Source organism: Macrobrachium nipponense, chromosome 6 (genome assembly GCF_015104395.2).
Source record: "Macrobrachium nipponense isolate FS-2020 chromosome 6, ASM1510439v2, whole genome shotgun sequence".
Classification (NCBI taxonomy): Eukaryota; Metazoa; Arthropoda; class Malacostraca; order Decapoda; family Palaemonidae; genus Macrobrachium; species Macrobrachium nipponense.
The window spans coordinates 57,983,776-58,011,226 of record NC_061108.1 but is presented as its reverse complement, the minus strand read 5'-3'; the positions used below and the strand labels follow the sequence as shown (position 1 = coordinate 58,011,226).

The window sequence follows — 27,451 nt, the reverse complement described above, 5'->3', positions numbered from 1 at the left end:
AAATAAATTGAATCTTTACCACCTTGAAAATCTAGATACATATTGTTACAGAATTCAGGGAAATTCTTAAGAACATGGTCTTGAATATTACTGAAACCCAAAAGAAAACACTGCCTAACCAAGGACCTATAACCCTGTGAAAGGCCTAAGAGATCACTATTATAGTCAGCTAAATTGAATTGAACAATGCTCGAGGAACCCTCAAGGGGCAAAGGTTCTGAAATACTTCCAAATGGAAAGGGAACCTTTGAAGAGGAGGGGGCATTCAGAGTATCAACCGCTGACGGAACAGAGTCGAAACTCCCAGAAGGAGGAAGGAAAGATTTTACCTTCGACGCTATGTTGGCCGGGAACAAACAGATCTCTGGATCCAATGGGGATCCTAACTTAGCAGGACTAAATAAAGGATCTGAAGCAACTGCCCTTGGAACCATGCCTTGCCTAGCTGATCCCTAACACTCTTAGATGTCTGCATCATTCCTATTTCTGATATCATTTTCAGACTTACGTTTTCAGGGGAATAAGGGAATTCTGCTGCGGAAACTGCCTGCTCCTCACCAGGGGGAATGGTAGTTCCTACCTTTTTGGTTTTTGGATCTCCATGACCCCCAGCACCAGTCAGGGCTGGTTCCGGAACAGGCAGGGGAGCTGGAAGAGAGCGGTTAGAAAATTGTTCCCTACTGCTAACTTTCATCTCGTCCTGCAACTTTGACATCAGTGTAGTAAATAAACCAGACATACTCGATGTCAACCTATCCTCTAACTTCTTATGCAGTACAGACTCCAAATCACTAGCTTCTTCTACCTTGGGTTTAGTCGCTGAAACTACCCTACCTTTACTCTTTGAAGCAAGAGCTTCCCTATGTTTAATGCCTGCTTCTGATCCGTAGACCAGTCCTTACACTTGTCACATCTATGACCCAAATTGCATTGAATTTCCCTACATGAAATACACAAGGAATGTCAATCATATTTGAGTGTACTCATCCTCCGTTTGCAGGCAGTAAAGGAGCAATGAGTTGCTGCACCTTCGCTGGGATGGTCTGGAGGAGTCTTAGTTGGAGGAGGATCCTTTACAGTTGAGTCTATTTTACGGTCCAAGTCCATCATCATCAAACAAGCAGAGAAAAGCCAAGGCAAAATCCAAAACAAGCAAAGGGCATCAACAATCTTATCCAACGTAGTAGGGGGTCGGGCTGTGACCAAAGGTTCGCATGCTGCAAGAAACGTCTTGACAGGTGGGCGAACAAAAAGTGATTGCCGGGAGTAGTCACTGTCGGCCGGCGTCTGGCGGCGCTCTGTAACAATGTTTACCTGCAGCAGCAGCATTGGCAGTGCTGGCAGTTCAAATTTTACCTAAGTGTTGGTAATTTTTTTGGGGTGTTGTTCAGGCTGGTCAGGTGACCAGAGCTATTTCAGGTGTTTAGGTGGCGTATTGCAATATATACATTGACATATTTGCTGACAGGTAAGGTTCTTACAATAAGTGTTCATGCAAATGAGTAAATACATATAGAAAAGTCAAAATTAGGTGAATTATGGGTAATTTGCTACCATCAAATAATCAGCAAGAGGGCATTAAGCAAAAATTATAACTTGGAAGAATAAATGATTCAAAATGATGATATACTACAGCAATAATATAGAGGTAAATGAGACTGCAGATGTGATTCAAACACCATTCACACTGACAGTGAAGCAGTTTCTACAGTTTGTAAACACTCAGGAACCTCAATTCATACTCCAGAAACGGAAGGGGCATCTCCTCTTCTGGGTTTGTTTGGAAATTATTCATGCCTGATATCTGGTTGCCGTAAAGTAATGGGTTAGTATTTGAGCAGATAATTTCATTAGCACTAAGTGGTGTAAAATGCAAAGGGTTTGGAAGACAGAAACCTGGAACCATACAAAGTTTATGGAGAAAGAGAGAAAACCATAACTAAGAACAGAATAAAGACAAAAAAATAATAAGTTAATAACAAATAAGACAACCAAAATCCCTTACTATAACCTACTACTATACGTATTTACTATACCACAATGAAGAGTAAACTTACATAGGAAAGTGGTTTGTCCTGTGTAAGAATACAATATTATGGACATAATCTACGGGCTGCTCTATAAGCAAGAACCCATGCTGGCATAAGGCCAGATTAATCAACAACAACATGGGCATAATTCTCAACAAAATATCTGTCCTGATAAGGAACTCCAGCCATTCAGGAATATGTATAGGCAAATATTAAAATACATAAGCATGTTAGAAAATGGTAAAACCTTAACAAATAAAAAAAATTAAAAAACAGCACAAGAAAAATATGAACCAGAAAAGGAAAATTTTAAATACATAGTGTGAAACATAACTTCTTGTGAAACAACTTCTAAGTGTCTGCTGACAGCATTTATGAAACCCATAAAGATTCTTCACCCTTTTTACTTTGATGAATGGTAGTATTAGTTTTCTTGGCTACTGTCCCAGGGTCACTAACTGGACCAAATATAAATTTCTTTTCTTACATTTATTAAAAGCTAAAATCTATTTTGTTGAAAAAATAAGTTTCTCCTTGTTTAAAATTATTACCACTACTGCACAAATTTCCACAAACTTTTCTATAAAATTATAACTACATCCATAAATGCAATGCTTACATTGAACTTGGGAAAGGCTAAGGTAGGAAATGCTGATTCTCTTTCTTCATATGCTAAATGTATGAGATTTGCTAGAAGACACAAGGCATACGAGCCTTCTAAAGTATTGAAAATGATCCTCAAGTTCTGCTCGGTCTGAACAAACTCAACAACTCGTTCAAAGATACCATGCTTGTGAAACATCTGCAATGCCTGAAAAAAAAACAAAAACATTTCAATGAAAACATGAATTTCTTTCACCTCCTTTATACAATTTCATCCCATTCCTATACGAAAATATTAAATGCAAAATATACACACACACAAATCATTAAACTGGAAATCATAACAACCAGACTAATGTCAAAGAATTCTCTTAACTGGTCTTATGGCCGGGTTTATGGCCGGGTATGTGTCGTAACGATAAACTATTATAACATGAGATAGAGTATAAATAAGACTCAGGATAAGAGGGCACTTTCTATTATCATCAGCGAAGGCTAATACCCAGTTTTCCTACTACGTCAAAACAGCAAAAAGAAGTGGCTATGTGCATATGAACCATCATATTGTTTACATACAACCAAAATCTGACCAAGATGCCATTCCTTTCTTTTGGTCAATGTAGGATGATGCCTTAACCAAAACCCTTGTCTTTTTGTCAGGGAAGTGGGAGGGTTTTGAAGACTCAACAGCAACCAACAAAAATAGGTTTTTCCTACGTCAAAACCTGTTTTTTGATAGTGTAGACATTGTCTCGTCCTCAAGGAGCTATACAAAGAAACTGACAGGTGACAAAAAGCTCTTCAATTCTAATAACAACCAAAAAACATTATTGATCCAGGGTCGAGGCACGAGTTTCAAGGCCTCATTCTTTATTCCAGATGCAAAGAACAAGAAACTAAGTACGACCTTATGTTTTTAGGGTGAAGTTCTGTGGTGACTTATCTAAGCATGCAAGGTATAGTTGCAGTATTGTCAAACCCTCCCCAGATATAATTAGCATACTCGCTTGCTGGGAAGACCTGTTGTTCGCCGCTGTAGTGTCTATGGGTTAAAGAATATCCATGCTACTTACCAATACAGTGTAGTCGAATTTGTTCAAGCTTGTGGCAAGTTTGCTAGAATGTAGGAAAAAATGGACATTTTGGGATGTCTGCCATGACCTCTAGGTTAACCTCAAGTGAATGAACTGGGCATAATGTTATGTCTGCTAATTCTAGTTTACTTCAAATAGATTTCCTTCTTTAAGGAGTCCCATCCTTGGCCAGAAATGACAGGCTACAGGAAAATATGAATTGATTGTCTCCTCTTTGCTTGATGTGGTCCCTGTCTACGAGAGCCCAGTTTGCTAATACTAGCTCCTGATCTCCTGATACTAATACAATCAAGAATATTTCATACTGTAGCTTGTGAGTTGTGGTTGTCCCCCGCTAAGAGGAAGACCCGTGGTTTGTATCAGGTCCACTGAATTGTGGGGCTGATCGAAGTCTAAGCACCATGTTCATGGCCCAAGTAATTGGAACCCTTCTAGAGTGGATCTTTGTAGTGCAAAGGACCACAGAAGGGAAGTGATAACTCCTACACCGGACAAATCATGAATTATAAATCAATGATTCTGTTAATGCTGCCTTGTATTCCATGAATGCTGTAACTGCAAGGCGTTTGTCTTCAAAAGGGATAAGAAATCTTAAAACCTGTTTCCCTAGAATTTTTGGCTGGGTTCTCGGTATGGATATAATGTAACTATATCTTCCGTACAGTGGTATTGCCAGATATATGAATTCTATAATTTTTACATTCGGTACTTAGCAATGTTGGGACCGTAATTTTCACAGTAAAGATAATATTTAAGAAAACCCACTTCCCTCCTACTAACTGGGATAAAACAACAGAAAGCTTTGGAAAATATTTTTTCACCTGTTATTAAAGTAATAGGAACCAATGCCTGTTTGGCCAGTTTGGGGCTATTATTCCTTAGTAGGTTAGAAGTTTGCTCAACACCCTCGAAATCTGGAACAGGGGAGGAAAGATTATATCCTCCTCCATTTGTTCCATTCTTGTAGGAAGGCATCTCTTGCCATTGCTTGCCTGGCAGTTTCTGATTCTCATATGCGGCGAACAAGTGCAGTTCATTTGTGGAAGCATGTTGGCTATTTTCTGGAAGAGTGGTTGTCCATTTCCACTTTGTTGAGGCTGTCATTTTCCTTGATAGGGAGTCTACTATTGCATTGAGACACCCTGTAAGGTTAATTGCAGACAAGTACCACTTCCGTTCCTGCCCCATCAAAGGATGGCTAGCATTACCATATTGAGAGGAGGTGAGTATCATCCCGACTTCTTATGTAGGACACTGCATTCATGTTGTCTACAACCAACTAAATGTCTCTCTTCTGGAGGTTTGAGTTTTTGAGAGACAAAAAGACAGCCATCAGCTACAGGAAATTGCTACGACAATTCCTTGGAGTAGCTGAATACCTCCCTGCCACCTGACATTCCTCCCAACATCCTCCTCCTTCCAACCTGTCAACAAGGCACATATATTGTGTATTGTCATTCATATATACCTGTATTATCAGAGATTAATTCTGGGACTGAGGCCGAAGTATCTACCCAACTTTTTTCAATCTTTTGGTGAAATCGGTCTCGCATCTTGTTTGTTACTTGCAACTTCATTCATTTGTTGTAATCCAAGTACGTACTGGATCTATAATTGATGCAAATTGCATAAAGCCTGTTATATATTCTTCATTCTTTTTGGAAACTGGGATGTGCAAGGCACATTTTGAGAACTTGCCTCATTCTGTTTTGAGTATGATCAGGAGAGACGGAGACGTGAAAACTATCCCAACATAGTCCCCGCTACTGAAAGTGTCAACTGGGTGTTTGGTGGGATTTTGCTATATCATAAAGCCTTTTGACTAGTCAGTTGACCACTGCTCTTATGTTTTCAAGCATACTTTTCTTGTGGGCCCCAGATCGACCAGTTACCTAAGTGGGCTATTATAGTTGTAATTCTGATTTCTTGAAGAGCTACCATTACTAACTTTGTCAAATCTTTAGGCAATGTTTAGCCCAAAGGGCATGTCTTTGAACCTGTACATAGCTTTCCCTATCCGGAGTCTTAGGAAGGGAAGGAAGAGAACGACAATACACATGTGCCTGTATGCATCTTTTAGATCTAAGTCCCTTTCAGAACAACTGAATGCACTAGGGCAATAGTAGTTATTCGGAAAATATGGCAAACACTGTGCTTGTTCAAAATTGATAGGTCTAGGATCAGTCTTCGTTTGGAGGAATTCTTTTTGGGGACACTTAGAAACGTGCTTGATGACAAATACCGGCATGTTTCTCTATGGCTCCTATTAACCCTTAAACGCCAAGCCGGTATTTCCAAAAGTGTCTCCCATATGCCGGTGGCGTTCGGGAGTGAGCGCCAAAGCGGGAAAAAGTTTTTTTTTTTTAAATCACAGCATGCTTAATTTTCAAGATTAAGAGTTCATTTTTGGCTCCTTTTTTTGTCATTGCCTAACGTTTAGTATGCAACTATCAGAAATGAAAAAAAAAATATCATTATCATATATAAATATTGGAATATATGACAAGAGCGAAAAAAAATTTCATATATAATTGTATACAAATCGTGCTATGAGCAAAACGGTTAAAGCTAATGAGTTGATTTTTTTTCGTTGTATTGTACACTAAATTACAATGATTTTGGTATATAAAAAATTGTAAAACGATCAAAGCAACAGATAAAATATTATCACAATATGATGTATGAATTCGTAACGCGCGGACGGAAAACAAAATTGTTTTCAAATATTCACCATAAATCGAAATATTGTGCTAGAGACTTCCCGTTTGTTGCAAAATGAAGGTAATTGATTGAATATTACTAGAATGTAAGTGTTGTCGCTTACAATTGCAGTTTTTTACCATTTCGGTCGAGTTAAAGTTGACCGAAGGACGAATTTTTTCTATTTATCGTTATTTATATGAAAAAATTTCAAACCTGATAAAAGCTACAACCATGAGTTGTTTTTTGGTTGTATTCTACATGAAATTGCGCACATTTTCATATATAAAACTTTATGTAACGGCTAATATGAAACGGTGCAAACATTACGACAATTTGACGAAAGAATTTATTATTTTTTCGGCATTGTTACCGCGCGGACGTAAGGAAAACTTTTTTCAAAAATTCACCATAAATCAAAATATTGTGCTAGACCCTTCCAATTTGTTGCAAAATGAAGGTAAATGATTGAATGTTACTAGAATGTAAGAGTTTTAGCTTACAATTGTGTTTTTCGACCATTTCAGTCGAGTCAAAGTTGACCGAAGGTTGAAATTTTGCACTTATCGTGATTTATATAAAAATATTTCAAAACTGATAAAAGCTACAAGCATGGGTTGTTTTTAGTTGTATTCTACATGAAATTGCACACACTTTCATATATAAAACTTTATGTAACGGCTCATATAAAACAGTGCAAACATTACGACAATCTGACGAATGAATTTCTGATTTTTTCGGCAGTTACCGCGCAGACGTAAGGAAAGTTTTTTTATTGAAAATTCATCATAAATAGAGACTTCCAGTTTGTTGCAAAATGACAGTAAATGATTGAATATTAATAGAATGTAAGAGTTTTAGCTTATAATTGCGTTTTTCGATAATTTCGGTCGAGTCAAAGTTGACCGAAGGTTAAAATTTTGGCACTCATTGTTATTTATATGAAAATATTTGAAAAATGATAAAAGACAACAATAAGTTGTTTTCTGGGCTCAGTTCGTGTCGCTGCGCGAAATATCATTTAATCCATTATTTCTAATGTAAATGTACTAACACATACCAGAGAATAAATAAAATAAAGAAAAGGTCAGTACAACTGACTCGCTCACCCTCCAAGAGGGTGTCGGTATGAACACTATGGCGAGTGAGACCACTACCACGAACCGCTTGCCAATAGAAATCTCCCACTACAAAATCCCCACTAGAGGGGAGCCGACCCACAGAGTGGGCAGCAACTACTACTACTCCATCCCATGCTGCCGACTGCTGCGCCTCTGGTGGCCATCCTTTTCAGTTAGCGCACAGCATATACACGTGCCCTTTTTTGCTCTGTGTTTTTGTGCCCTTTTTCTTGGATTTATTCGTCATGGAGCGTACAGCCATCGCAGCAGCTAAGTTAAGTAATCAGTGATTATTGCTATTTGGTTTTTTCCGGCCTTGAGTCAGTATTTGCCGTTTTTTAGGTATAAATATGAGCTCTAGGTCGGAAGCATGGCAGCATGGTTCTGCCTCGTGGCGGGTTCGTTCTTGGTCTTCCATACCCAGAACCTTCCCTTATTTCATTACGCTCTATTATTAGTTATCCATTTTATGTTAAGGGTACAGCCTACTGGGTTTATGTCATGCATGCATGTCTTTTTCACCTTGCGTAGGCATCTTCCATCCAGACCCTAGCCACAGCTCTTAGTATCGGCCCCGGCTAGCTTTGAGTGGTAGACTTTCTTTCGAGTTAGTCGTACACTCCTGGATTTTTTCTCCTACTGTTTTATTTTCTTTCTTTACGTTTAGTGATTTTGATTATTTATGTTTTATGTTAGTGTACGGCGTCTGGCTTCACGTAGCCTAGGTTATGTTTTATTGGTCTCCACCACTATGCTTCCGCTCTTCAGTTCGGTTGCTTCTCTATGTATAGCATCTCTCTGATTAGTCGGTTGTTTTATCCTAGGCTGTATTGTTTCATTGTATTACATGTTACCGCTCCGTGGTCACTACGTGATCACGGAGCAGCAAGACGCCTGTCCAGTCACCTTTCCCTCCTCCCGCTCTTCCATAGGGCCGGGGGGGAGGGTTGGTCTGCCCACGCTCGCTCCACATACCCGGGCCTGCCTCCCTCTCTCCCTAGGCGGAGGGAGTAGGGGGGCTGGACAGACCCAGACTGGACTCGACCTCTCTAGCTTCACGGCACGCTCGGATGACAAAAGGGGGGGGGACTGGCCTTTCCCCCCTCCGTCGCTCCGTTGCTAGCGCGAGTCTGTTTGCCCTCTCGCCCTTTCCCAGCTTACTGGTGCTCTTTAATCTACCGGAGCTCCGGCATCCACGTGGAAAGGTGCTAGTTCACCCTGACGGGCGGACTGCGGCATACAGTTGGTCTTTACTAACCCTCCGTCGCGCTGATATCGCGACACGAACTCCGCCACGCACCGGACTTAGTCCGGTACGTTCGATGTCTATAGGTTTAAGAATTAGTATTTAATTTAAACTATATTAAGTTTAATTTAAGCTACCTTAAGCCAATCCCTCCGTTGCCTGCTCACACCGGATCTCTCCGGGGTTATAGCCTATTCAGGCGATAAGGGAGGGGTTATGCCCAAAATTTTTTTCGCGCTCCGGCATGCAGCGGAGTTCTTTTAACCTCTAGCCTGTAAGTGATATCTTTTAGGATGCTCATGTATCTTTTCACTTACAGACCACCAACTGTGAGCATCCGGGATGTAATGCCATGCTCCAGGACCCCTGTGGGCATGAAGTCTGCAGATCCCATGCCCCATGCGCGACTCCGCACGGGAACCTTCAAGTCTGGTTTCACGAGACCTGCACGATTTGCTATGATCTGGTGAGCCAGCTCTTAGACGGGGTAAGTATTTCCAACTCCGTTAGCTAATCCCTACAAGATTATAGTTCTTAAGTTTAATTTTAATCTCTTATTTTAAACTTAAGCTTGTTTTATATGGGATCTCGCATCCTCTATAATTTTAGTTTAACCTATTACTTAAGTTTTAGTTTTAAGTTTAAACTTAAAAAACTAACAAATACCCTCTCTTCCAGGCTCCCGCTGTTAGAGACACCGCCCTGGCAACCCTGCGGGCTTGGGTCGGCGGTTTTGGCAAGAACGCCGCCAAGGGACAGCCCTACATCCTTGAGAAGAGGTTGGCGGTCCTGATCTTCCCCGGCGGCAAGTCAACGGGTTACGTCGACCCAGCAGAGGCAGCCCCGACTATAGCGGCAATTCAGCAGCAGCTCGCCGCTTCGTTGACTGAACCAGGCCAGGACATCTCGTCGGAAGTCGCGACACTGGACTTAAATATTGAACCGATGGTAGGTGTTGACGACCTGTTGGTCGAGGTGAGTACGTTGGACGCCCAAGGGCTTCCCTTGGGCGCCACTGGATCTTCTACTCCTGCAAACTCTCCAGCTTCCTTCCAAGGCTTTACAGGAGCTGAGCTCCTTTATACTTCTCCTGATGCCTCCGTTAGACCTAAGGTCAAAGGACAGACGGTAGTTAAAACCCTGAGTAAGACGTCGTCGTCGTCTAAAAAGACGTCGTCGGCGTCAACATCTCGCAAGTCTCCGGCTACAAACCCCGGAGCAGAGAGGTCTAGAGCTTCTGGGTCCGGCTCCAAATCCTCAAGGAGTAGATCTTCCAAGGAGAGATACACATACTCCAGTGGAGTCAGCCGTTTCTCCCCTTCCCCTTTCCTGGTTCCTGTTCAGAGCTACCCGACCACCTCCGCATGCAGGCTCCTGGCTTTGGATCCCAATGCTGGCCTGTTGCAACACATGGGGGATTTGGTTGGTTCTCTCAAGAACAGTATGGAACAGATGTTCTCCCGGTTGTCCGATAGGATTAACTCCCAGGATAACATTATCGCCGGACTAAGCCAGGCTCCGCTAGCTACTCCCCCACCTTTCGGCACAGGTATAGCTCAGCTGCCACCACATGACTCTCTGCCTCCGTTCTCTATGAACAACCCCTGGAGGGTGGCGTCATACGCCCCCTTCCAGGACGGGCTTATTTCTATCCCGGAGTGTGGAACTCGAAGGATTGAGGACTTCGAGTTCTACCCGGAGGATCTCCAACCGCCGTTCATCGGCTACGCCAGGCTCACTGCCGCTGCCATGACGCGAGATGACAAGGTCCCTAAAGAGACAGTCCTCTATTCACGTGACCAGGCTCAAAGAGAATGGCTCAGGTGCTTAGAGGACATGGATTGTTCGAATACGAAGATACAACCCTTTAAGAGTCCATTCACCATCTTCACAATGGAAGAGGGAACTCCGCTTCCTTTCCTTACCAAGATTGCTACGGTCACTATCCCAGCGGCCCAAAAAGGGGGAGTCGTTACCGCAGCTAAAGGAAGCGGACCCTACATCTCCTTTACTTCCCTCAACCGGAGATTTGTGGGAAGACCTGCCCAACACTTTTTCGGCGGGCAAACTCAAACCAGACTGTGCTATGGAGCAGTTTGGTGAAAAGCTGCCTAGACTTCCAGACAGCCTCATTCAGGCAGAGTTTGATGCCAAGTCTAGGCTGGCCAGGTCTATTAACACCATGGCCATGACAGAAGTGGCTACCATTTCTTATGGTTCCGAGCCACTATTCAAGCTGATCACCAAGTCACTGACTCAAACGGTACAGTCTGACATGTTCGAGTTCGCCACAGCCAGAACGAATTGTCGGAAGCATGTCCTCCAGGAAGCAACTATTCGGCATGAACCGAATAAGTTGCTTTCATCAAACATCTGGGGAGCAGACCTCTTCCCAGATGCAATGGTAAAGGAGGTCCAGGCGGAGGCTACAAGGCTTAACCAAAGCCTTAAGGATCGTTGGGGTCTCACTGCAAAGAGACGCCAAGATCAAGCAGTGAGGGGTAAGGCTCAGAAGAAACCCAGACGTTTCCAGCCTTACCAAAAGAAACAGCAACGCTTTGCCCAGCCTGTTTCGGCTGTTCTGTTGGTGCAGGCGGCCCAACCCTCTACCTCCAAGGCCCAATCACAGCCTATTTATGTGATTTCCCCCCAGCCTCAACCTTCCACCTCTTACGCTGTCTCCCCAGCCTTCAATCAAGTGTTCGAAGGCCAGGCCTTTCAGCAGTATGACCGCTCGGGTAGGGGAGGCAGAGGTAAGCGATCCTTTCGTCAGAGAGGATCAGAAGGTCCCTTAATAGAGGAAAACACTTCCGGGGAGGCCGCGGAGGCTACCAACACCAATGAGAACTTCCAGGTAGGAGGGAGGCTGTTTTCTCTTCCTTCCGCCACCGGTGGGGATTCAGCAAATGGGCACAAAAGCATTGTGTCGAAAGGCCTGGGTTGGAGTTGGGTGGCGAATCCGCCCCTACCCACCGACCTTTCCTTCAAACTTCCATCCAAAGAATTGACGGAGTATGCGGAGGACCTCCTTCAGAAAGGAGCAATAGCGAGAGTCACAGATTAAAGTTTCAAGGGCCGCTGTTCAGCGTTCCAAAGCTCACAAAAAAGAAGGGTAATCTTAGACTTTGTCCCGTTTAAACTTGGCCATTCGCTTGACGACAAGTTCAAGATGCTCACCATCTCGCAGGTGCGGACCTTACTTCCCCGTGGGGCCGTCACCACCTCTATCGATCTTACAGACGCATACTATCATATCCCTATTGCAAGACACTTTTCGCCCGTATCTGGGCTTCAAGATAGGAGATCAGGCATTCTCCTTCAAGGTAGTTCCCTATCGGTCTCAACGTAGCACCCAGGGTGTTCACGAAGTTGGCGGAAGTAGTCGTCCAACAACTAAGATCGCAAGGGATCATGGTAGTAGCGTATCTCGACGATTGGCTAATTTGGGCTCCAACAGTCGAGGAATGTCGCAAAGCAACACTGAAAGTAATCCAGTTCCTGAATATCTAGGGTTCAAGATAAACAGGACCAAATCGAGACTCACTCCGGAGTCAAACTTTCAGTGGCTGGGCATTCAATGGAATCTATCCTCCCATACTCTGTCGATTCCATCAGCCAAGAGAAAAGAAATAGCGAAGTCAGTAAAGCAATTTCTAGGACACAAACTTGCTTCAAGGAGAACCAGGAAAGGATTCTGGGTTCACTCCAGTTTGCATCAGTGACAAACATCTTGATGAAAGCCAAACTGAAAGACCTAACCAGAATCTGGCGCTCACGAGCAAATGTCAGGTCCAGGGACAAATTATCATCAGTCCCTCAATTCTACGGAATCGTCTACGCCCTTGGTCGAAAGTCAAGAACTTGTCAATATCAGTACCCCTTCAGTTTCCTCCTCCGGGGATTACCATCCACAGGATGCTTCATTAAGCGGTTGGGGAGGATATTCTCAGTTCAAGAAGGTTCAAGGAACCTGGTCACCCCAGTTCCGTCAGCTTCACATAAACGTACTAGAAGCAATGGCAGTGTTCTTGACTCTAAAAAGGTTACGTCCGCCAAAGAACTCCCACATAAAGCTAGTCTTAGACAGCGCAGTGGTAGTCCATTGTGTAAACAGAGGAGGCTCCAAGTCACGTCATCTGAATCATGTCATGGTAGCCATCTTCTCCCTGGCGGACAAGTTCAGTTGGCACCTCTCCTCCACCCATATAGCTGGAGTGAGAAACGTCATAGCAGATGCTCTATCCCGATCAGTTCCTCTGGAGTCGGAATGGTCACTGGACAACAGTTCGTTCCAGTGGATACTTCAGAGGGTTCCAGGTCTACAAGTGGATCTATTCGCATCCCAAGCGAACCACAAACTCCCATGTTAGTTCAGCACCTTCAGGAGAAGATTCACTGGAGGGAAGACATAAATCTTCTCCCAGTTGTTCCAGTCTATGGACAGGGGCGTCCGTGGCATAGGCCAGAGGGTCCAGGTTGGGGCCAACCTGGACCCTCTGGCCTATGCCACGGACGCCCTGTCCATAGACTGGAACAACTGAGAAGATTTATGTCTTCCCTCCAGTGAATCTTCTCCTGAAGGTGCTGAACAAACTCAGGACGTTCAAGGGTCAAGTGGGCTCTAGTAGCCCCAGACTGGCCGAAGAGCAATTGGTACCCTCTCATTCTGGAACTGGGTCTTCGTCCTCTTCGAATTCCCAATCCCAGGCTCTCCCAGTCAGTGCAAACGAAGACTGTGTTCGCTTCCTCAGGAATTCTCAAAACCCTAACTTTATGGATTTCATGAAGTTTGCGGCTAAAAGAGATGCGAATATTGATCCTCAAAATATTCTCTTCTTGGAATCTGATAAAAGAGATTCAACTTTGAGACAGTATGATGCTGCAGTCAAAAAGTTAGCAAACCTTCCTGAGAGAATCAGATATTAGAATCATGACAATCAATTCAGCTATATCCTTTTTCAGATCTTTATTTGAAAAAGGCTTAGCAGCTAGCACTATTACGACAAACAAGTCAGCCTTGAAAAAGATTTTTCAATTTGGTTTCAGCATAGACTTGACAGACTCTTACTTCTCGTCTATTCCCAAGGCTTGTGCTAGACTTAGACCTTCAGTGAGGCCTACGTCAGTATCATGGTTCTTAAATGATGTTCTAAAGCTGGCTTCAGAAACAGATAATAACACATGTTCATTTATAATGCTCTTAAGAAAAACTCATATTTTTATTAAGCTTGGCTTCAGGAGCTAGAATTTCAGAACTGTCGGCATTATCCAGAGATCCGGATCATGTTGAATTTCTTCCCACAGGGGAAGTTCTACTTTCTCCGGAACGTAGTTTTATAGCAAAGAATGAAGATCCTTTGATGAGGTGGGAACCGTGGAAGGTTGTACCCCTTCCACAAGATATTTCTCTTTGCCCAGTATCAACCTTACGAGCCTTTCTGTCCAGGACATCCTCATCCTCATCGGGTCCTCTCTTTAAGAGAGAAAAAGGTGGTACTTTATCTATTAAAGGCATCAGGCAACAGATCCTGTACTTTATTAAGCAAGCCAATCCTGATTCCTTCCTAAAGCACATGATGTCAGGGCAGTAGCCACCTCAATTAACTATTTCCAACACATGAATTTCGATGATTTGAAAAAATATACTGATGGAAATCGCCGACAGTATTTAAGCGTCATTACTTAAAGTCCTTGGAAGCTCTGAAATTTTCAGCAGTTGCGGCGGGTAACATAGTTTCCCCCGACTCTGCTTAATCTTTAGTAGAAGATCCAGTTCTCCTTTCTACCTATCTCACCCAACAGTTCGTCTATACCTGCCATGTTCATCTACGTTTACCTTGAGTCTTAGCTGGCTCTTATGATGGTATAGTGGGAGTTGCCCCTTATTTTTTTGCTAGGGTCACTCACAATTGATTGTATATAATGATCTCTTTGATGTGATCCCCTTATTTTTATGCTAGGGTGACACATCGTATTTACAATGGTTACGGGTTTTGTATACTAAGTCATATACATTCCTTTATTATATTATTATTGAAGTTTGTTCTATTCAGTTTATTGTTATAATTGCTTTGATTTCTTTGTACATAATAACTATACACAGATACTAATCTCAACATATATTCCATGTAAGCCCTGTATATATATGTTAAATTTAAGTTAATTTTAAGAAATATTATTAACCTTAAGTTAATTTTAAGTAATATTTCTATTTTGTATCATTGTGTATATGTATATCTATTAGCAATTATATTTTTTCATTTTATGTTATCTTTTATTTGAGACCCTTTTTTGTCTGTTTTATTTTGTTCTTTACAATCTTGTGCTATTTCTCTGGTACGATTTCGCGCAGCGACACGAACTGAGCCCAGAAAAGGGATTTTGGACGTAAGGAAAAATCTATTTCTGGGCGATTGGTTCGTGTCGCCAGCGAAATCCCGCCCTGCCCATCCCATCGCTCAAGATTGTCTGCTAACTTCAGGATGGCCACCAGAGGCGCAGCAGTCGGCAGCATGGGATGGAGTAGTAGTAGTTGCTGCCCACTCTGTGGGTCGGCTCCCCTCTAGTGGGGATTTTGTAGTGGGAGATTTCTATTGGCAAGCGGTTCGTGGTAGTGGTCTCACTCGCCATAGTGTTCATACCGACACCCTCTTGGAGGGTGAGCGAGTCAGTTGTACTGACCTTTTCTTTATTTTATTTATTCTCTGGTATGTGTTAGTACATTTACCTTAGAAATAATGGATTAAAGGATATTTCGCTGGCGACACGAACCAATCGCCCAGAAATAGATTTTTCCTTACGTCAAAATCCCTTTTTTGTTGTATTCTACATGAAATTGCACACATTTTCATACATAAAACTCTATGTAACGGCTAATGTAAAATGGTGCAAAAATTGCGACAATGAGACAAAATAGTTTCTGAGATGTGTCGCTAATGCGTTTTAGTGCGAGAAGAAAGAAATTCGCGCATGTGTGCCTGGGTAATGCTTGTAAACAAAACAACAGCTTGATCCGTGGACTCCCAGCATCCCTCAAGGCGCGTGATTCAAAATTTTTCGCCAAGTAGGCCTATAACTATTTTTCCGCGAGTATTTAATAAAAAAAATTTAGCGTTGACGTATTTTACGTCAATTAAGCACCCGACAGACAATTTTCGTCAACGTAAAATACGTTCAATAGGCGTTTAAGGGTTAACAGGGACTTTCTGCGCATAACATTCCAAAGAGGGGCCTAGTGTTTGGAAGCACCCCTTTACAGGAGGGGGAGGGGTGAGACTGTTCCCACCCCAGCCTGTTTAAAATTAGTGCTGTGTCCCTATACCGAACACTTCAATTACCTGTAGTGTCACTGACATCGACCCCCAACCATACCATTCCCGTTGGTATCCACCTCTTCCTCTACCTCCGCTTTTGATAGGCATCCTATTTGTTGCTTTTCTACTTCCTATAAAAGGGTCTCTGGACCTTGAGAAAGAATTTTATTGCTGCTGCTCTTGTCCTTTTGTGAAGCATCATCCCATCTGAACACCTATCTGTTCTTTGAGGAAAAAACCCTTTGGGATGAATGAAGGCTTACCTTTTTAAGCGACCCTTTTTGAGTTGGCATCATGTCGCTCATACATTGCCGTTCTGTGGCAATGACATTTTTGGATGTGATTCATAATTTCCTTATGGAATTGATCAAATACCGCAAATTGTGTGTCCTTTCTGGGGGAGCTTGCATAACCTGACTACGCATCTATATCTGAGCTGCAACTGCCTATCCCCCAGGGGCAGAGGTCCCGGGTTACCATAACCCTCTGAAACTGTTGTCATTTCCATTGGGTTCAGATGGATCTTTGTATCCCTTTTGGGGAAGGGATCCTAATTTCCTTACGGAATTGATCAAATGACACAGGCTGTGTATCCTGTTTGGGGAACCTTGCACATTTTAACTGAGCTTCAACAACTGAACTGTAACTGCCTGTTAGCAAAGGGGCAGAAGTCTTGGTTAAGTTACAATACTACACTGAAAATATAGTAATTTCAGTCGGAGTCAGATGGATCCTAGTATCGCTTTTGGGGGAAGGATCCTCTTTGGCATAGATAGCCACAAAGGAGGATAGAATTCCTTCTAGAAGTAACTGCCTGTTACTACTAAAGGGGCAGAAGTCCTAGGCAAGTTATAATAACCCTACAGAAATATAATAATATCAGTTGGAGTCAAGTGGATCCTAGTAACCCTTTGGGGGAAAACGATCCTCTTCAGCATCAATAGCTATAAATGGGGATAGAATTTCTTCTATAAATCTTCTCCCATGGCTACCTGAAATTTGTGTCCCTGATCCATCTAGATTCAGCAGGGTCATTTCAGTGGCAATGCCCCCTCATATTCGATGGTAAGAATGTCATGACCCTTCATATTCCCTAATAAGAATGTCTCCCCCATGTAAAAATCCCTCTATTACCTCCACAGGTTTAACCTGGGAGGTACTGGGGACTAATTTTACTGGGTTTTGACCCAAACACAAATCTTGGTCTGATGAAAAAGGTTTACATATCTGCAGCCAGAGTTTTGCCAAAAAGATATCATTTCCCCTTTCCTTAGTTCTACTGAACCCTAGGAATCACTAGGACAGCTTGAAATAAACAGTTTCATCATTAAAACTTGTATGCAGTTGATATGAGCCATACCCACTGACACAAAATGACCCAAGAAATTTTATACTGAACACTTGAACTGAGGGTCTTGCATAATGGCAGCCTTCTAGTGATGTAAAGCAAGTTGTTATTAGAAGCCAGTCATTATTAAATTATTAATGAGGGACACCTCTGTAGTTCCTCATACAATTTCCACATTTGTAATAGATTCTATTAGAAATCTATGTTAACTTAAGCCCTTTGAGGTTTAAGTTAGTTTTGATAACCGTATATGCTGTACAGTATGCATATGTCATTTTGCACTAGCTATGTCACATTTTAATTTGAATTGTCATACCATTTGGACTAATATCCTACATACTAATTTGTTTAGTTAGCACAAGGCACTGTTTTTAAATGGCTTTAGGTTATTTAATTATGCCTAGGATACTGTTTTTATCCCATCCTAGGTTATTTGGGCTAAACTACCACTTAGTACACCAACAGGAGGATGTTTCTTAAACTCTTCTTTCTTAGCCAAATGTAGAACATTACCTAATCCTAATCCAGACTATTATAGATCAAATGTAAAGGCTATATAAGACACAGAAAGTTACTTACAAGTAAATTCATAGTGAAGCCAACAACTTTTGCCTCACTCAGATTGTTTATATCTAGCCCTATGCTATTTGGTCTACTATATAAAACAGTAACTTTCTAAAATGAAACTCACTAATGTGAAATTTTACAGCTAGGCTCTCACCTACTATAGATTATTGTCTAATCCTGATTGATTTACCTTAAAAGGTATGGGATTAACCAGGTGTAACTTGTAGCCTTCAGCATAAGCTACTACCTCATATTTCATTTGGTCTGTGTACTGTTTTTGGTCTATATAAAACAGTAAATTACTAATGTGAAACTTTATAGTTAGGTTATCACGCAGTGTAGGTTATTGTCTACTCCTGATTATCTGTTTTTGGTCTATTAAAGTAAGGCTAGTCTATCACCTAGCCCAGGTTATTGTTCAAATCAATCTAGATTATTTAATTCCCTTTTAAGGGTATGCACATGATAGCCTACAGTATGAGGAAAGTGCTTAAATATACAGGTACATAAATAGGGAAAATGTAGCCTTTTATCTAATCATAAGGGCTTAGGTGTAAACTTAGGCCACTGCCTAGGACTATAACCTAAGAGGATACTGCCTAATCCAGATTTTTTTCACCCTTAAGAAGACATAATCATAAGTTATAGGCTACAGACAATATCTACTAGTGCAGCTAACATATTCTCACTGAATCGATGTAGACTGTAAGCTACTGCCTGGTACTATTGCTGATATCGTTATCTGAACAGATTATCTATGATAAATAATAACTGTGGAACATTTGTTTAGATAAAACCTCCTAATAGAATGACAAATTCTTCACAACAATTTTCGCTTCTACAGACAGCTAACAATCGCAAATTGTAAGAAGTGCAGACTTGTACTTGGGAAAAAGCCACCTTACATCTTTTCATGTACATTAAAATCATTGTTCCACGGTCTAAACTCAAATATTTTTAGATAGAACTTGAAATTACATACTCAACTTTCAAGTTGGAAATTCCCATGAACTTTGGTAATGAAATAAATAAGAGAAGAACAAAACTCTGGGAGCTAATGATTATAAATCACTAGTACTGATGTGAACTTGGTGAAAAAGTACGGTTTATGGCCTTTCATGCACACTAAAATCATTGTTCCACATTAAAATCTAACAAAATTTTTAACTGAAACTTAAAATTATACACTAAGCTTTCAAATTATACGTTTCCATGAACCTCGGTAATGAAATTAACATGTAAGTGATGAACAAATTCTCGGGCCTAGCATAACGATCATAAATTGTAAGAAGCGCCGACAAGTGCTGATAAAATAAGCTGATTATGGGTTTTCACTCGCAATAAAACATTGCTCTACAGTCAAAATAAAAATTCTTTAACTGGAACTTAAAACTATGCATTAGCTGAATAAATAAGCAAAGAACGGACTTCTCTGAGCTCTGGTTTCTTGCACAACCAGAGAAAGGAATGGTGTCTTGGTCGGATTTTGGTCATATGTAAACAATATGACAGTGCACATGCGCATAACCACATATTCTTCCACTTGCACTTTTGACGTAGTAGGAAAACTGGGTATTGGCATTCACAGAGGATAATAGAAAGTGCCATATTACCCAGAGTCCATTTATCCTCCATGACGTGTTATAATGTTTATCATTACGACATAATACCTGGCCATAAGACCAGTTAAGAGAATTCTTTGACATTAGTCTGATCACCATGGAGCTCTGGATAGACATGGAAAGGGTACTCCTAGAGGACAAGACAGCGACTACGCTATCAGTTGTTAACATATTCACTATTTCTTTTGTTTTCCTTATAATTTGATAACTTTGCCATTTTTACTCATTGCTGTGTTCTTTACCATGAATTGCTCCAAGTATTGCATCATTCCTATAGAACCACTATGGGCTCTTTAACCCTTAATGGACAGATACCCTCACATGAGAAACAATAACAGGTTTTGAGTTGTGGACAGATTACCTCCTGGTGAGTATCAAGTTTATCATCACAACACAATACCTGGCCATAAGACCAGTTAAGAGAATTCTTTGACATTAGTCTGGTCACCATGGAGTTCTGGACAGACCATGGAAAGGGTACTCCTAGAGGACAAGACAGCGAGTACGCTATAAAAAATTGCTTATAACTGCCTATTTTAACAATTTAATAGTTCAAACAAAAATATATCCTAAATTATTATACTACAACCATTTTCCATCATTTCAAACAAAAATACACCCCAAACAATCATCCCAAAACATCTAAAGTCATATCAAATTACCCTACTACAACTGTTACTCTTAAGGGGAGTGCCAACGTTATGAGGTATGATGTCCCATTATAAAGTAAATGACTGTTTCTACCTTATGATTGAAGGCATTTGATTCAAACTTTTACCATATATTCTAGAGCTAAAAATGAAATTTCTCTCATGAGGAAATCTAGAAACTGGACCTCCAAGTTCATTTGTTTTGCCATTGAAAAAAATCATGACATCACTTTTCAAAATTAATATGCAAAATTAAAAGCTGCACATAAAACTTATTTTCCCAATGACAAAATAAAGATAGTATATAGTAATATTACACTCTGTAAAAGTTTCATTGAATTCGGTTCAGTCTTCTTGGAGAAATAAGCAATTAATTTTGAAAAAAAAGTAAATTTTGAGAAAACAGCAAAACAAAAAAATTTTTGGCCTTTCAAAAATCCTGCGACAATCTGGGCATCTAGAACAAGTTTTCCATATACCGCCCTCCCCAACTTCCACATGGTATTAGGCTCCAGAACCTGCCATGGAAATATTAAAACTGAGGAAATGCAAAAATCCCCTCTAAAAATGCTTATAACTGCCAAATACCCAGCACTGTCCCATAAACTAAAATGCTTATAACTGTCTATTTTAACATTTCACTGCTTAATTTGATAGTTCAAACAACAATATACCTTAAATTATCAAACTAAAACAATTTCATATTTCAAACAAATATACACCCCAAACCATCACCCCAAAATCCTAAGACAGCTTAGATTGTAGTACTATTTTACAACTGTTACTCTTAAGTATACAGGCAGTCTCCGGTTATCAGCAGCGGTTCTGTTCCCGAGGGGGTCCCGATATGCGAAAACCGCCATTAACCAAAACTCGGCAATTTATGGCCCTTATGGCACCGGGAACCAGTTATGAGTGCCATAAGCACCATTATGGCACCTCTGTTAGGTATGTTATGGCGCCATAAGGCACCTTATAGTGCCGATAACCAGAACTCGGCCTGTTATGGCACTAGATGAGCACCATGAAACTGGATCACCGATGACCGAGTTCGCCAATAACCAGGGACTACCTGTATATACACCCTTAAAATGCTTATAACAATGATTTACTAATTTTAAAATACTAATATTAATGTAAACAATAAAATATCTATAAAATGTTCAATACAAAATACATAAATCTTTAATACAAATTAAATACTAAATCTTTAATATAAATTAAATAAATGTCATACAAAATATTTGACAACTAATCAAGTTACCCCTGTACTGTATACATATGCCATTCTCTTTCATAGCACTGAAGTATTAATCCTTTTAAAATAATCACTAATTCGCTTTTTTATAACAACACTGTTTATTCACTAATCACCGTATTTTTTCATTTTGTGTACGTGACTAAATAGTGATTTTTATGATAAAAATGATTTACATCATACTTTTAATGTAGTTATGTATCCATTAAGCTCACTCCAAGTTGGGCCCCGGAACTGAGCATGAGTCATTATGTTGGGACATAAAGTTGTGCGAGAGAGACAGTAAGATTTCTTTCTTAGCACTTCATGCTTACCTAGACAGTCACACCCAAAAAAGGTGTAAAAAATCTTTTCCTGTGGGGAGCTGTAACAGTCATACATTTTATATCTGTATTTAAGCCCTCAGTTTCAAGAAATCTAGAAAAGAAAGCATACTAGATTTCAGTAAAACAAAAAAGTCAGAAGCCAGACCACGCATGGTGTACAGAAGCCATATTCACTTGTACCATAGTCGTTAAGGATTGGTCATGGCAAATTATATTATCACACTTTGCTCCTCTCCTAAACTCCTCTGCAGCTTAACGAGTCCGCTCTATTGTCCTCTATCTTTTCGAATTCTGTTGTGCCGTTGCCCCAAATTTCCATTCTCAGTCAACCATTCAATGATAGGAGGAAAGCTGGCGACTTTTAACTGTGAATACCCAAAGAACACCCAACATGGTGGACGAAAGGAAGCAGAGGAGAAGCCTATCCCATATAAGGCAGTGGAGCGGCTGCCCCCGTGCATTTTTAACTGAGGTCAGGTAACTGTCAGGACAGACTCTTGGTGACCAGGATCAGGACTCTGCCCATCACCCCCTCCCCTCTCCCCTTCCCCGCCATTGACTGTATTCTTTTGTGGTGTTGATACATTTCCTACCAATCCCATAACTTAAGAGTCTGGCACTATGTTCAAGACTCCGATTTTCCAGAGGACAAGATACAGTGGATTTTGGAATTTGTTTCGATACACAATTCCTTTACTTCTTTAATTTTTGCCTGCTCTCTTATATAAACTATATCGCCATTGCATCTCCTTCTGAAACTAAGTGAAGTGTTCATTCATTTTGCTATCTTGTATCAGTGTTAGATTGGTTACCCCCTCTGCCTTATCAGTGTTAAGTTGGTTACCCCCCTGCCTTATCAGTGTTAGATTGGTTACCCCATCTGCCTTAAACAAGTCCCAGTTACATTAATCGCATTTTTAAATTGAGGTTACAGTACATTCTTAATTTGAAGAATAGGAGAGTGGTTGTTGTATGAGCCATCTATGTTCCAATGGCGCCAAGGTGTTTCTACTGTCATCGGTTATCAAGTCCAAGGGTGGAAGATTGAAATGTTGTTATCTATTATTTCATGTTCCGAGCTAGTTGCAATAATCCTTTCCTTTAATCCATTCTTTCCCATAGAGGGCTTAACATTCTCTGGTTTTGCATAGTGGCACTAATTGATTTGTGAACTAATGTAAACTCAGTGTCACGGAACTAGTACTTTTAGCTTTGTGTGTATATATATATATATATATATATATATATATATATTATATATATATATATATATATATATATATATATATATATATATATATATATAAGGGATTTTGACGTAAGGAAAAATCTATTTCTGGGCGATTGGCTCGTGTCGCCAGCGAAATATCCTTTAATCTATTATTTCTAGGGTAAATGTACTAAATCACATACCAGAGAATAAATAAATAAAGAAAAAGGTCAGTATAACTGACTCGCTCACCCCCCCAGAGGGTGTCGGTATGAACACTATGGCGAGTGAGACCACTACCACGAGCCAAATGCCAATAGAATTCTCCCACTACAAAATCCCCCAAGAGGAGAGCCGACCCACAGAGTGGGCAGCACCACTACTACTACTCCATCATGCTGCCGACTGCTGCGCCTCTGGTGGCCATCCTGAAGTTAGCAGACAATCTTGGCGATGGGACGGGTAGGGCGGGATTTCACTGGCGACACGAGCCAAATCGCCCAGAAATAGATTTTTCCTTACGTCAAAATCCCTTTTTTTTTTCTGGGCTCAGCTCGTGTCGCTGCGCGAAATCGTACCAGAGAAATAGCACAAGATTGTAAAGAATTGAACAAAATACAAAGAGGTCTCAAATAAAAGATAAAATAAAAATAAACGAATATAATTGCTAATAAGGATACATATACACAGTGATACAAAATAGAATATTGCTTAAATACACTTAATTCTAATAATATTTCTTAACTTAAGGTAATATACATATATACAGGAGAAATATGTCATATATGTACAAAAATGGTATCTGTGTAAAGCTATGTATCAAAACATTCTAAAGCAATTAATATAAAGTTGAATAAACAAACTCAATAATAATAATATATAAAGGAATGTATATGACTTAATATACAAAAAACCCGTAACATTACAATAAGATGTATCTCCTAGCATAAAAATAAGGAGATGACATCACGAGATCAATATCCATCATCAAATGTGGGTGTCCCTAGCAAAAAAAATAAGGGACACCCACTACATCATCATAAAAGCAGCTAAGACACAAGGTGACCGCAAATGAACAAGGCAGGAATAGACGAACTGTGGGTGAGGCAGGTGGTCGAAAGGAGGACTGGATCTTCTACTAAAGATTAGTCAGAGTCAGGGGAAACTATGTTCCCCGCTGCAACTGCTGAAAATTTCAGAGCTTCCAAGGACTTTAAGTAATGACGTTTGAACACTGTCGGCGATTTCCATCCAGTATACTTTTTCAACTCATCGAAGTTCATATGTTGGAAATAGTTAATTGAGGTGGCTACTGCCCTGACATCATGTGCTTTTGGGAAAGAGTCAGGATTGGCTTGTTTAATGAAGTACAGGATTTGTTGCCTGATGCCTTTAATAGATAAAGTGCCACCTTTTTCTCTCTTAAAGAGAGGACCCGATGATGATGAGGAGGTCCTAGATAGAAAGGCTCGTAAGGCTGAAACTGGGCAAAGAGATACATCTTGTGGAAGGGGTAGTACCTTCCATGGTTCCCACCTCATCAAAGGATCTTTATTCTTTGCTATAAAGCTACGTTCCGGAGAAAGTAGCACTTCCCCTGTGGGAAGGAACTGAAATATGATCCGGATCTCTGGATAACGCCGACAGTTCTGAAATTCTAGCTCCTGAGGCCAAGCTTAATAAAATAGGGTTTTTCTTAAGAGCATTATAAACGAGCATGTGTCATTATTGGTTTCTGAAGCCAGCTTTAGAACATCATTTAAAGAACCATGATACTGACGTAGGCCTTACCGAAGGCCTAAGTCTAGCACATGCCTTGGGAATAGACGAGAAGTAGGAGTCTGTCAAGTCTATGTTGAACCCAAATTGAAAAATCTTTTTCAAGGCTGACTTGTTTGTCGTAATTGTGCTAGCTGCTAAGCCTTTTCAAATAAGGACCTGAAAAAGGATATAGCTGAATTGATTGTCATGATCCTAATATCTGATTCTTTCAGGAAGGTTGCTAACTTTTTGACAGCAGCATCATACTGTCTCAAAGTTGAATCTCTTTTATCGGATTCCAAGAAGAGAATATTTTGAGGGTCAATATTCGCATCCCTTTTTGCTGCAAACTTCATGAAATCCATAAAGTTAGGGTTTTGAGAATCCCTGAGGAAGCGAACACAGTCTTCGTTTGTACTGACTGGGAGAGCCTGGATTGGGGATCCGAAGAGGGCGAAGACCCAGTTTCCAGAATGAGAGGGTACCAATTGCTCTTCGGCCAGTCTGGGGCTACTAGAGCCACTTGACCCTTGAATGTCCTGAGTTTGTTTAAGACTTTCATGAGAAGATTCACCGGAGGAAAGACATAAATCTTCTCCCAGTTGTTCCAGTCTAGAGCCAAGGCGTCCGTGGCATAGGCCAGAGGGTCCAGGTTGGGGGCCACATAACACGGAAGTTTGTGGTTCGTTTGAGATGCGAAGAGATCAACCTGTAGACCTGGAACTCTCTGAAGAATCCATTGGAACGAACTGTTGTCCAGTGACCATTCCGACTCTAGAGGTACTGATCGGATAGAGCATCTGCTATGACGTTTCTCACTCCGCTATATGAGTGGAGGAGAGATGCCAACTGAACTTGTCCGCCAGGGAGAAGATGGCTACCATGACGTGATTTAGATGACGTGACTTGGAGCTCCTCTGTTTACACAATGTACCACCACTGCGCTGTCCAGGACTAGCTTTATGTGGGAGTACTTTGGCTTTCGGGCGTAACTTTTTTAGAGTCAAGAACACTGCCATTGCTTCCAGTACGTTTATATGGAACTGACGGAACTGAGGTGAACCCACGTTACCTTGAACCTTTTTGAACTGGGGAATATCCTCCCCAACCGCTTAATGATGCGTCTGTGTGGATGGTTATCCCTGGTGGAGGAAACTGAAGGGGCACTGACACCGACAAGTTCTTGACTTTCGCCCACGGTCGGAGTCGATTCTTTAGAATCAGAGGGACTGAGGATAATTTGTCCCTGGACCTGACATTTGCTCGTGAGCGCCAGATTCTGGTTAGGTCTTTCAGTTTGGCTTTCATTAAGATGTTCGTCACTGATGCAAACTGGAGAGAACCCAAGATCCTTTCCTGGGATCTTCTTGATGCCAGTTTGTGACTCAGAAATTGTTTGACTGACTTCGCTATTTCCTTTCTTTTGGATGATGGAATCGACAGAGTATGGGAGGATAGATTCCATTGAATGCCTAGCCACTGAAAGTTTGACTCTGGGGTGAGTCTGACTTGGTCCTGTTTATCTTGAAGCCTAGATATTCCAGGAACTGAATTACTTTCAGTGTTGCTCTGTTGCATTCCTCGACTGTTGAAGCCCAGATCAACCAATCGTCGAGATACGCTACTACCATAATCCCTTGCGATCTGAGTTGTTGAACTACTACTTCCGCCAGCTTCGTAAACACCCTGGGTGCTACATTGAGCCCGAAAGGAACTACCTTGAAGGAGAATGTCTGGTCTCCTATCTTGAAGCCCAGATACGGACGGAAGTGTCTTGGCAATAGGGATATGATAGTAAGCGTCTGTAAGATCGATAGAGGTGGTGACGGCCCCACGGGGAAGTAAGGTCCGTACCTGCGAGATCGTGAGCATCTTGAACTTGTCGCAGCGAATGGCTAAGTTTAAGCGGGACAAGTCTAAGATTACCCTTCTTTTTTGTGAGCCTTTCTTTGGCACGCTGAACAAGAGTCCTTGAAATTTTAACCTTTTGACTCTCGCTATAGCTCCTTTCTGAAGGAGATCCTCCGCATACTCCGTCAGTTCCTTGGAAGGAAGTTGGCGGAAAGGTCTGGATGGGGGTGGGTTCGTTAACCAGCTCCAACCCAGGCCTTTGACACAATGCTCTGAGCCCACTTGCTGAAGTTCCACCGGTGGCGAAAGTGAAACAGCCTCCCTCCTACCTGAAATTCCTCATTGGTTCTGGTAGCCTCTCTCGCCTCCCCTGAAATGTTTTCCCCTATTAAAGGACCTCCCGATCCTCCCCACGAAAGGATCGCTTACCTCTGCCTCCTTACCCGAGCGGTCATACTTCTGTGAAGCTTGACTCTCGAAGGCTTGATTGTAGCTGGAGAGAGAGCGTAAGAGGTGGAGGGCTGAGGCTGAGGGGAGATAACGTAAATCGGCTGTGATTGAGCCTTTGAGGTGGAAGGTTGGGCTGTTTGCACTAAGGGAACAGCCGGAACTTGCTGAGAAAAGCGTTGGCTGCTTTTTCTGGTAGGCTGGAAACGTCTAGGTTTCCTTTGACCCTTACCCCTAGCTGCTAGATCTTGTCGTCTCTTGGCCGTAAGACCCCAACGGTCCTTAAAGGCTCTGGTTCAACCTC

The 27,451-nt window shown here is 41.4% G+C and overlaps 1 protein-coding gene across 4 annotated transcripts in view; it reads right to left on the bottom strand.

Moving 5' to 3' along the window:
• LOC135216336 (ubiquitin-protein ligase E3B-like) overlaps window positions 1–27,451 on the bottom strand; it is a 776,183-nt gene that overhangs the window by 261,143 nt on the left and 487,589 nt on the right. For all 4 annotated transcript variants that reach the window (XM_064251540.1, XM_064251539.1, XM_064251543.1 and 1 more), the window contains exon 7: window positions 2,650–2,841. In XM_064251540.1, the coding sequence (XP_064107610.1) occupies window positions 2,650–2,841 (192 nt within the window). The remainder of the gene's footprint in view (window positions 1–2,649; window positions 2,842–27,451) is intronic.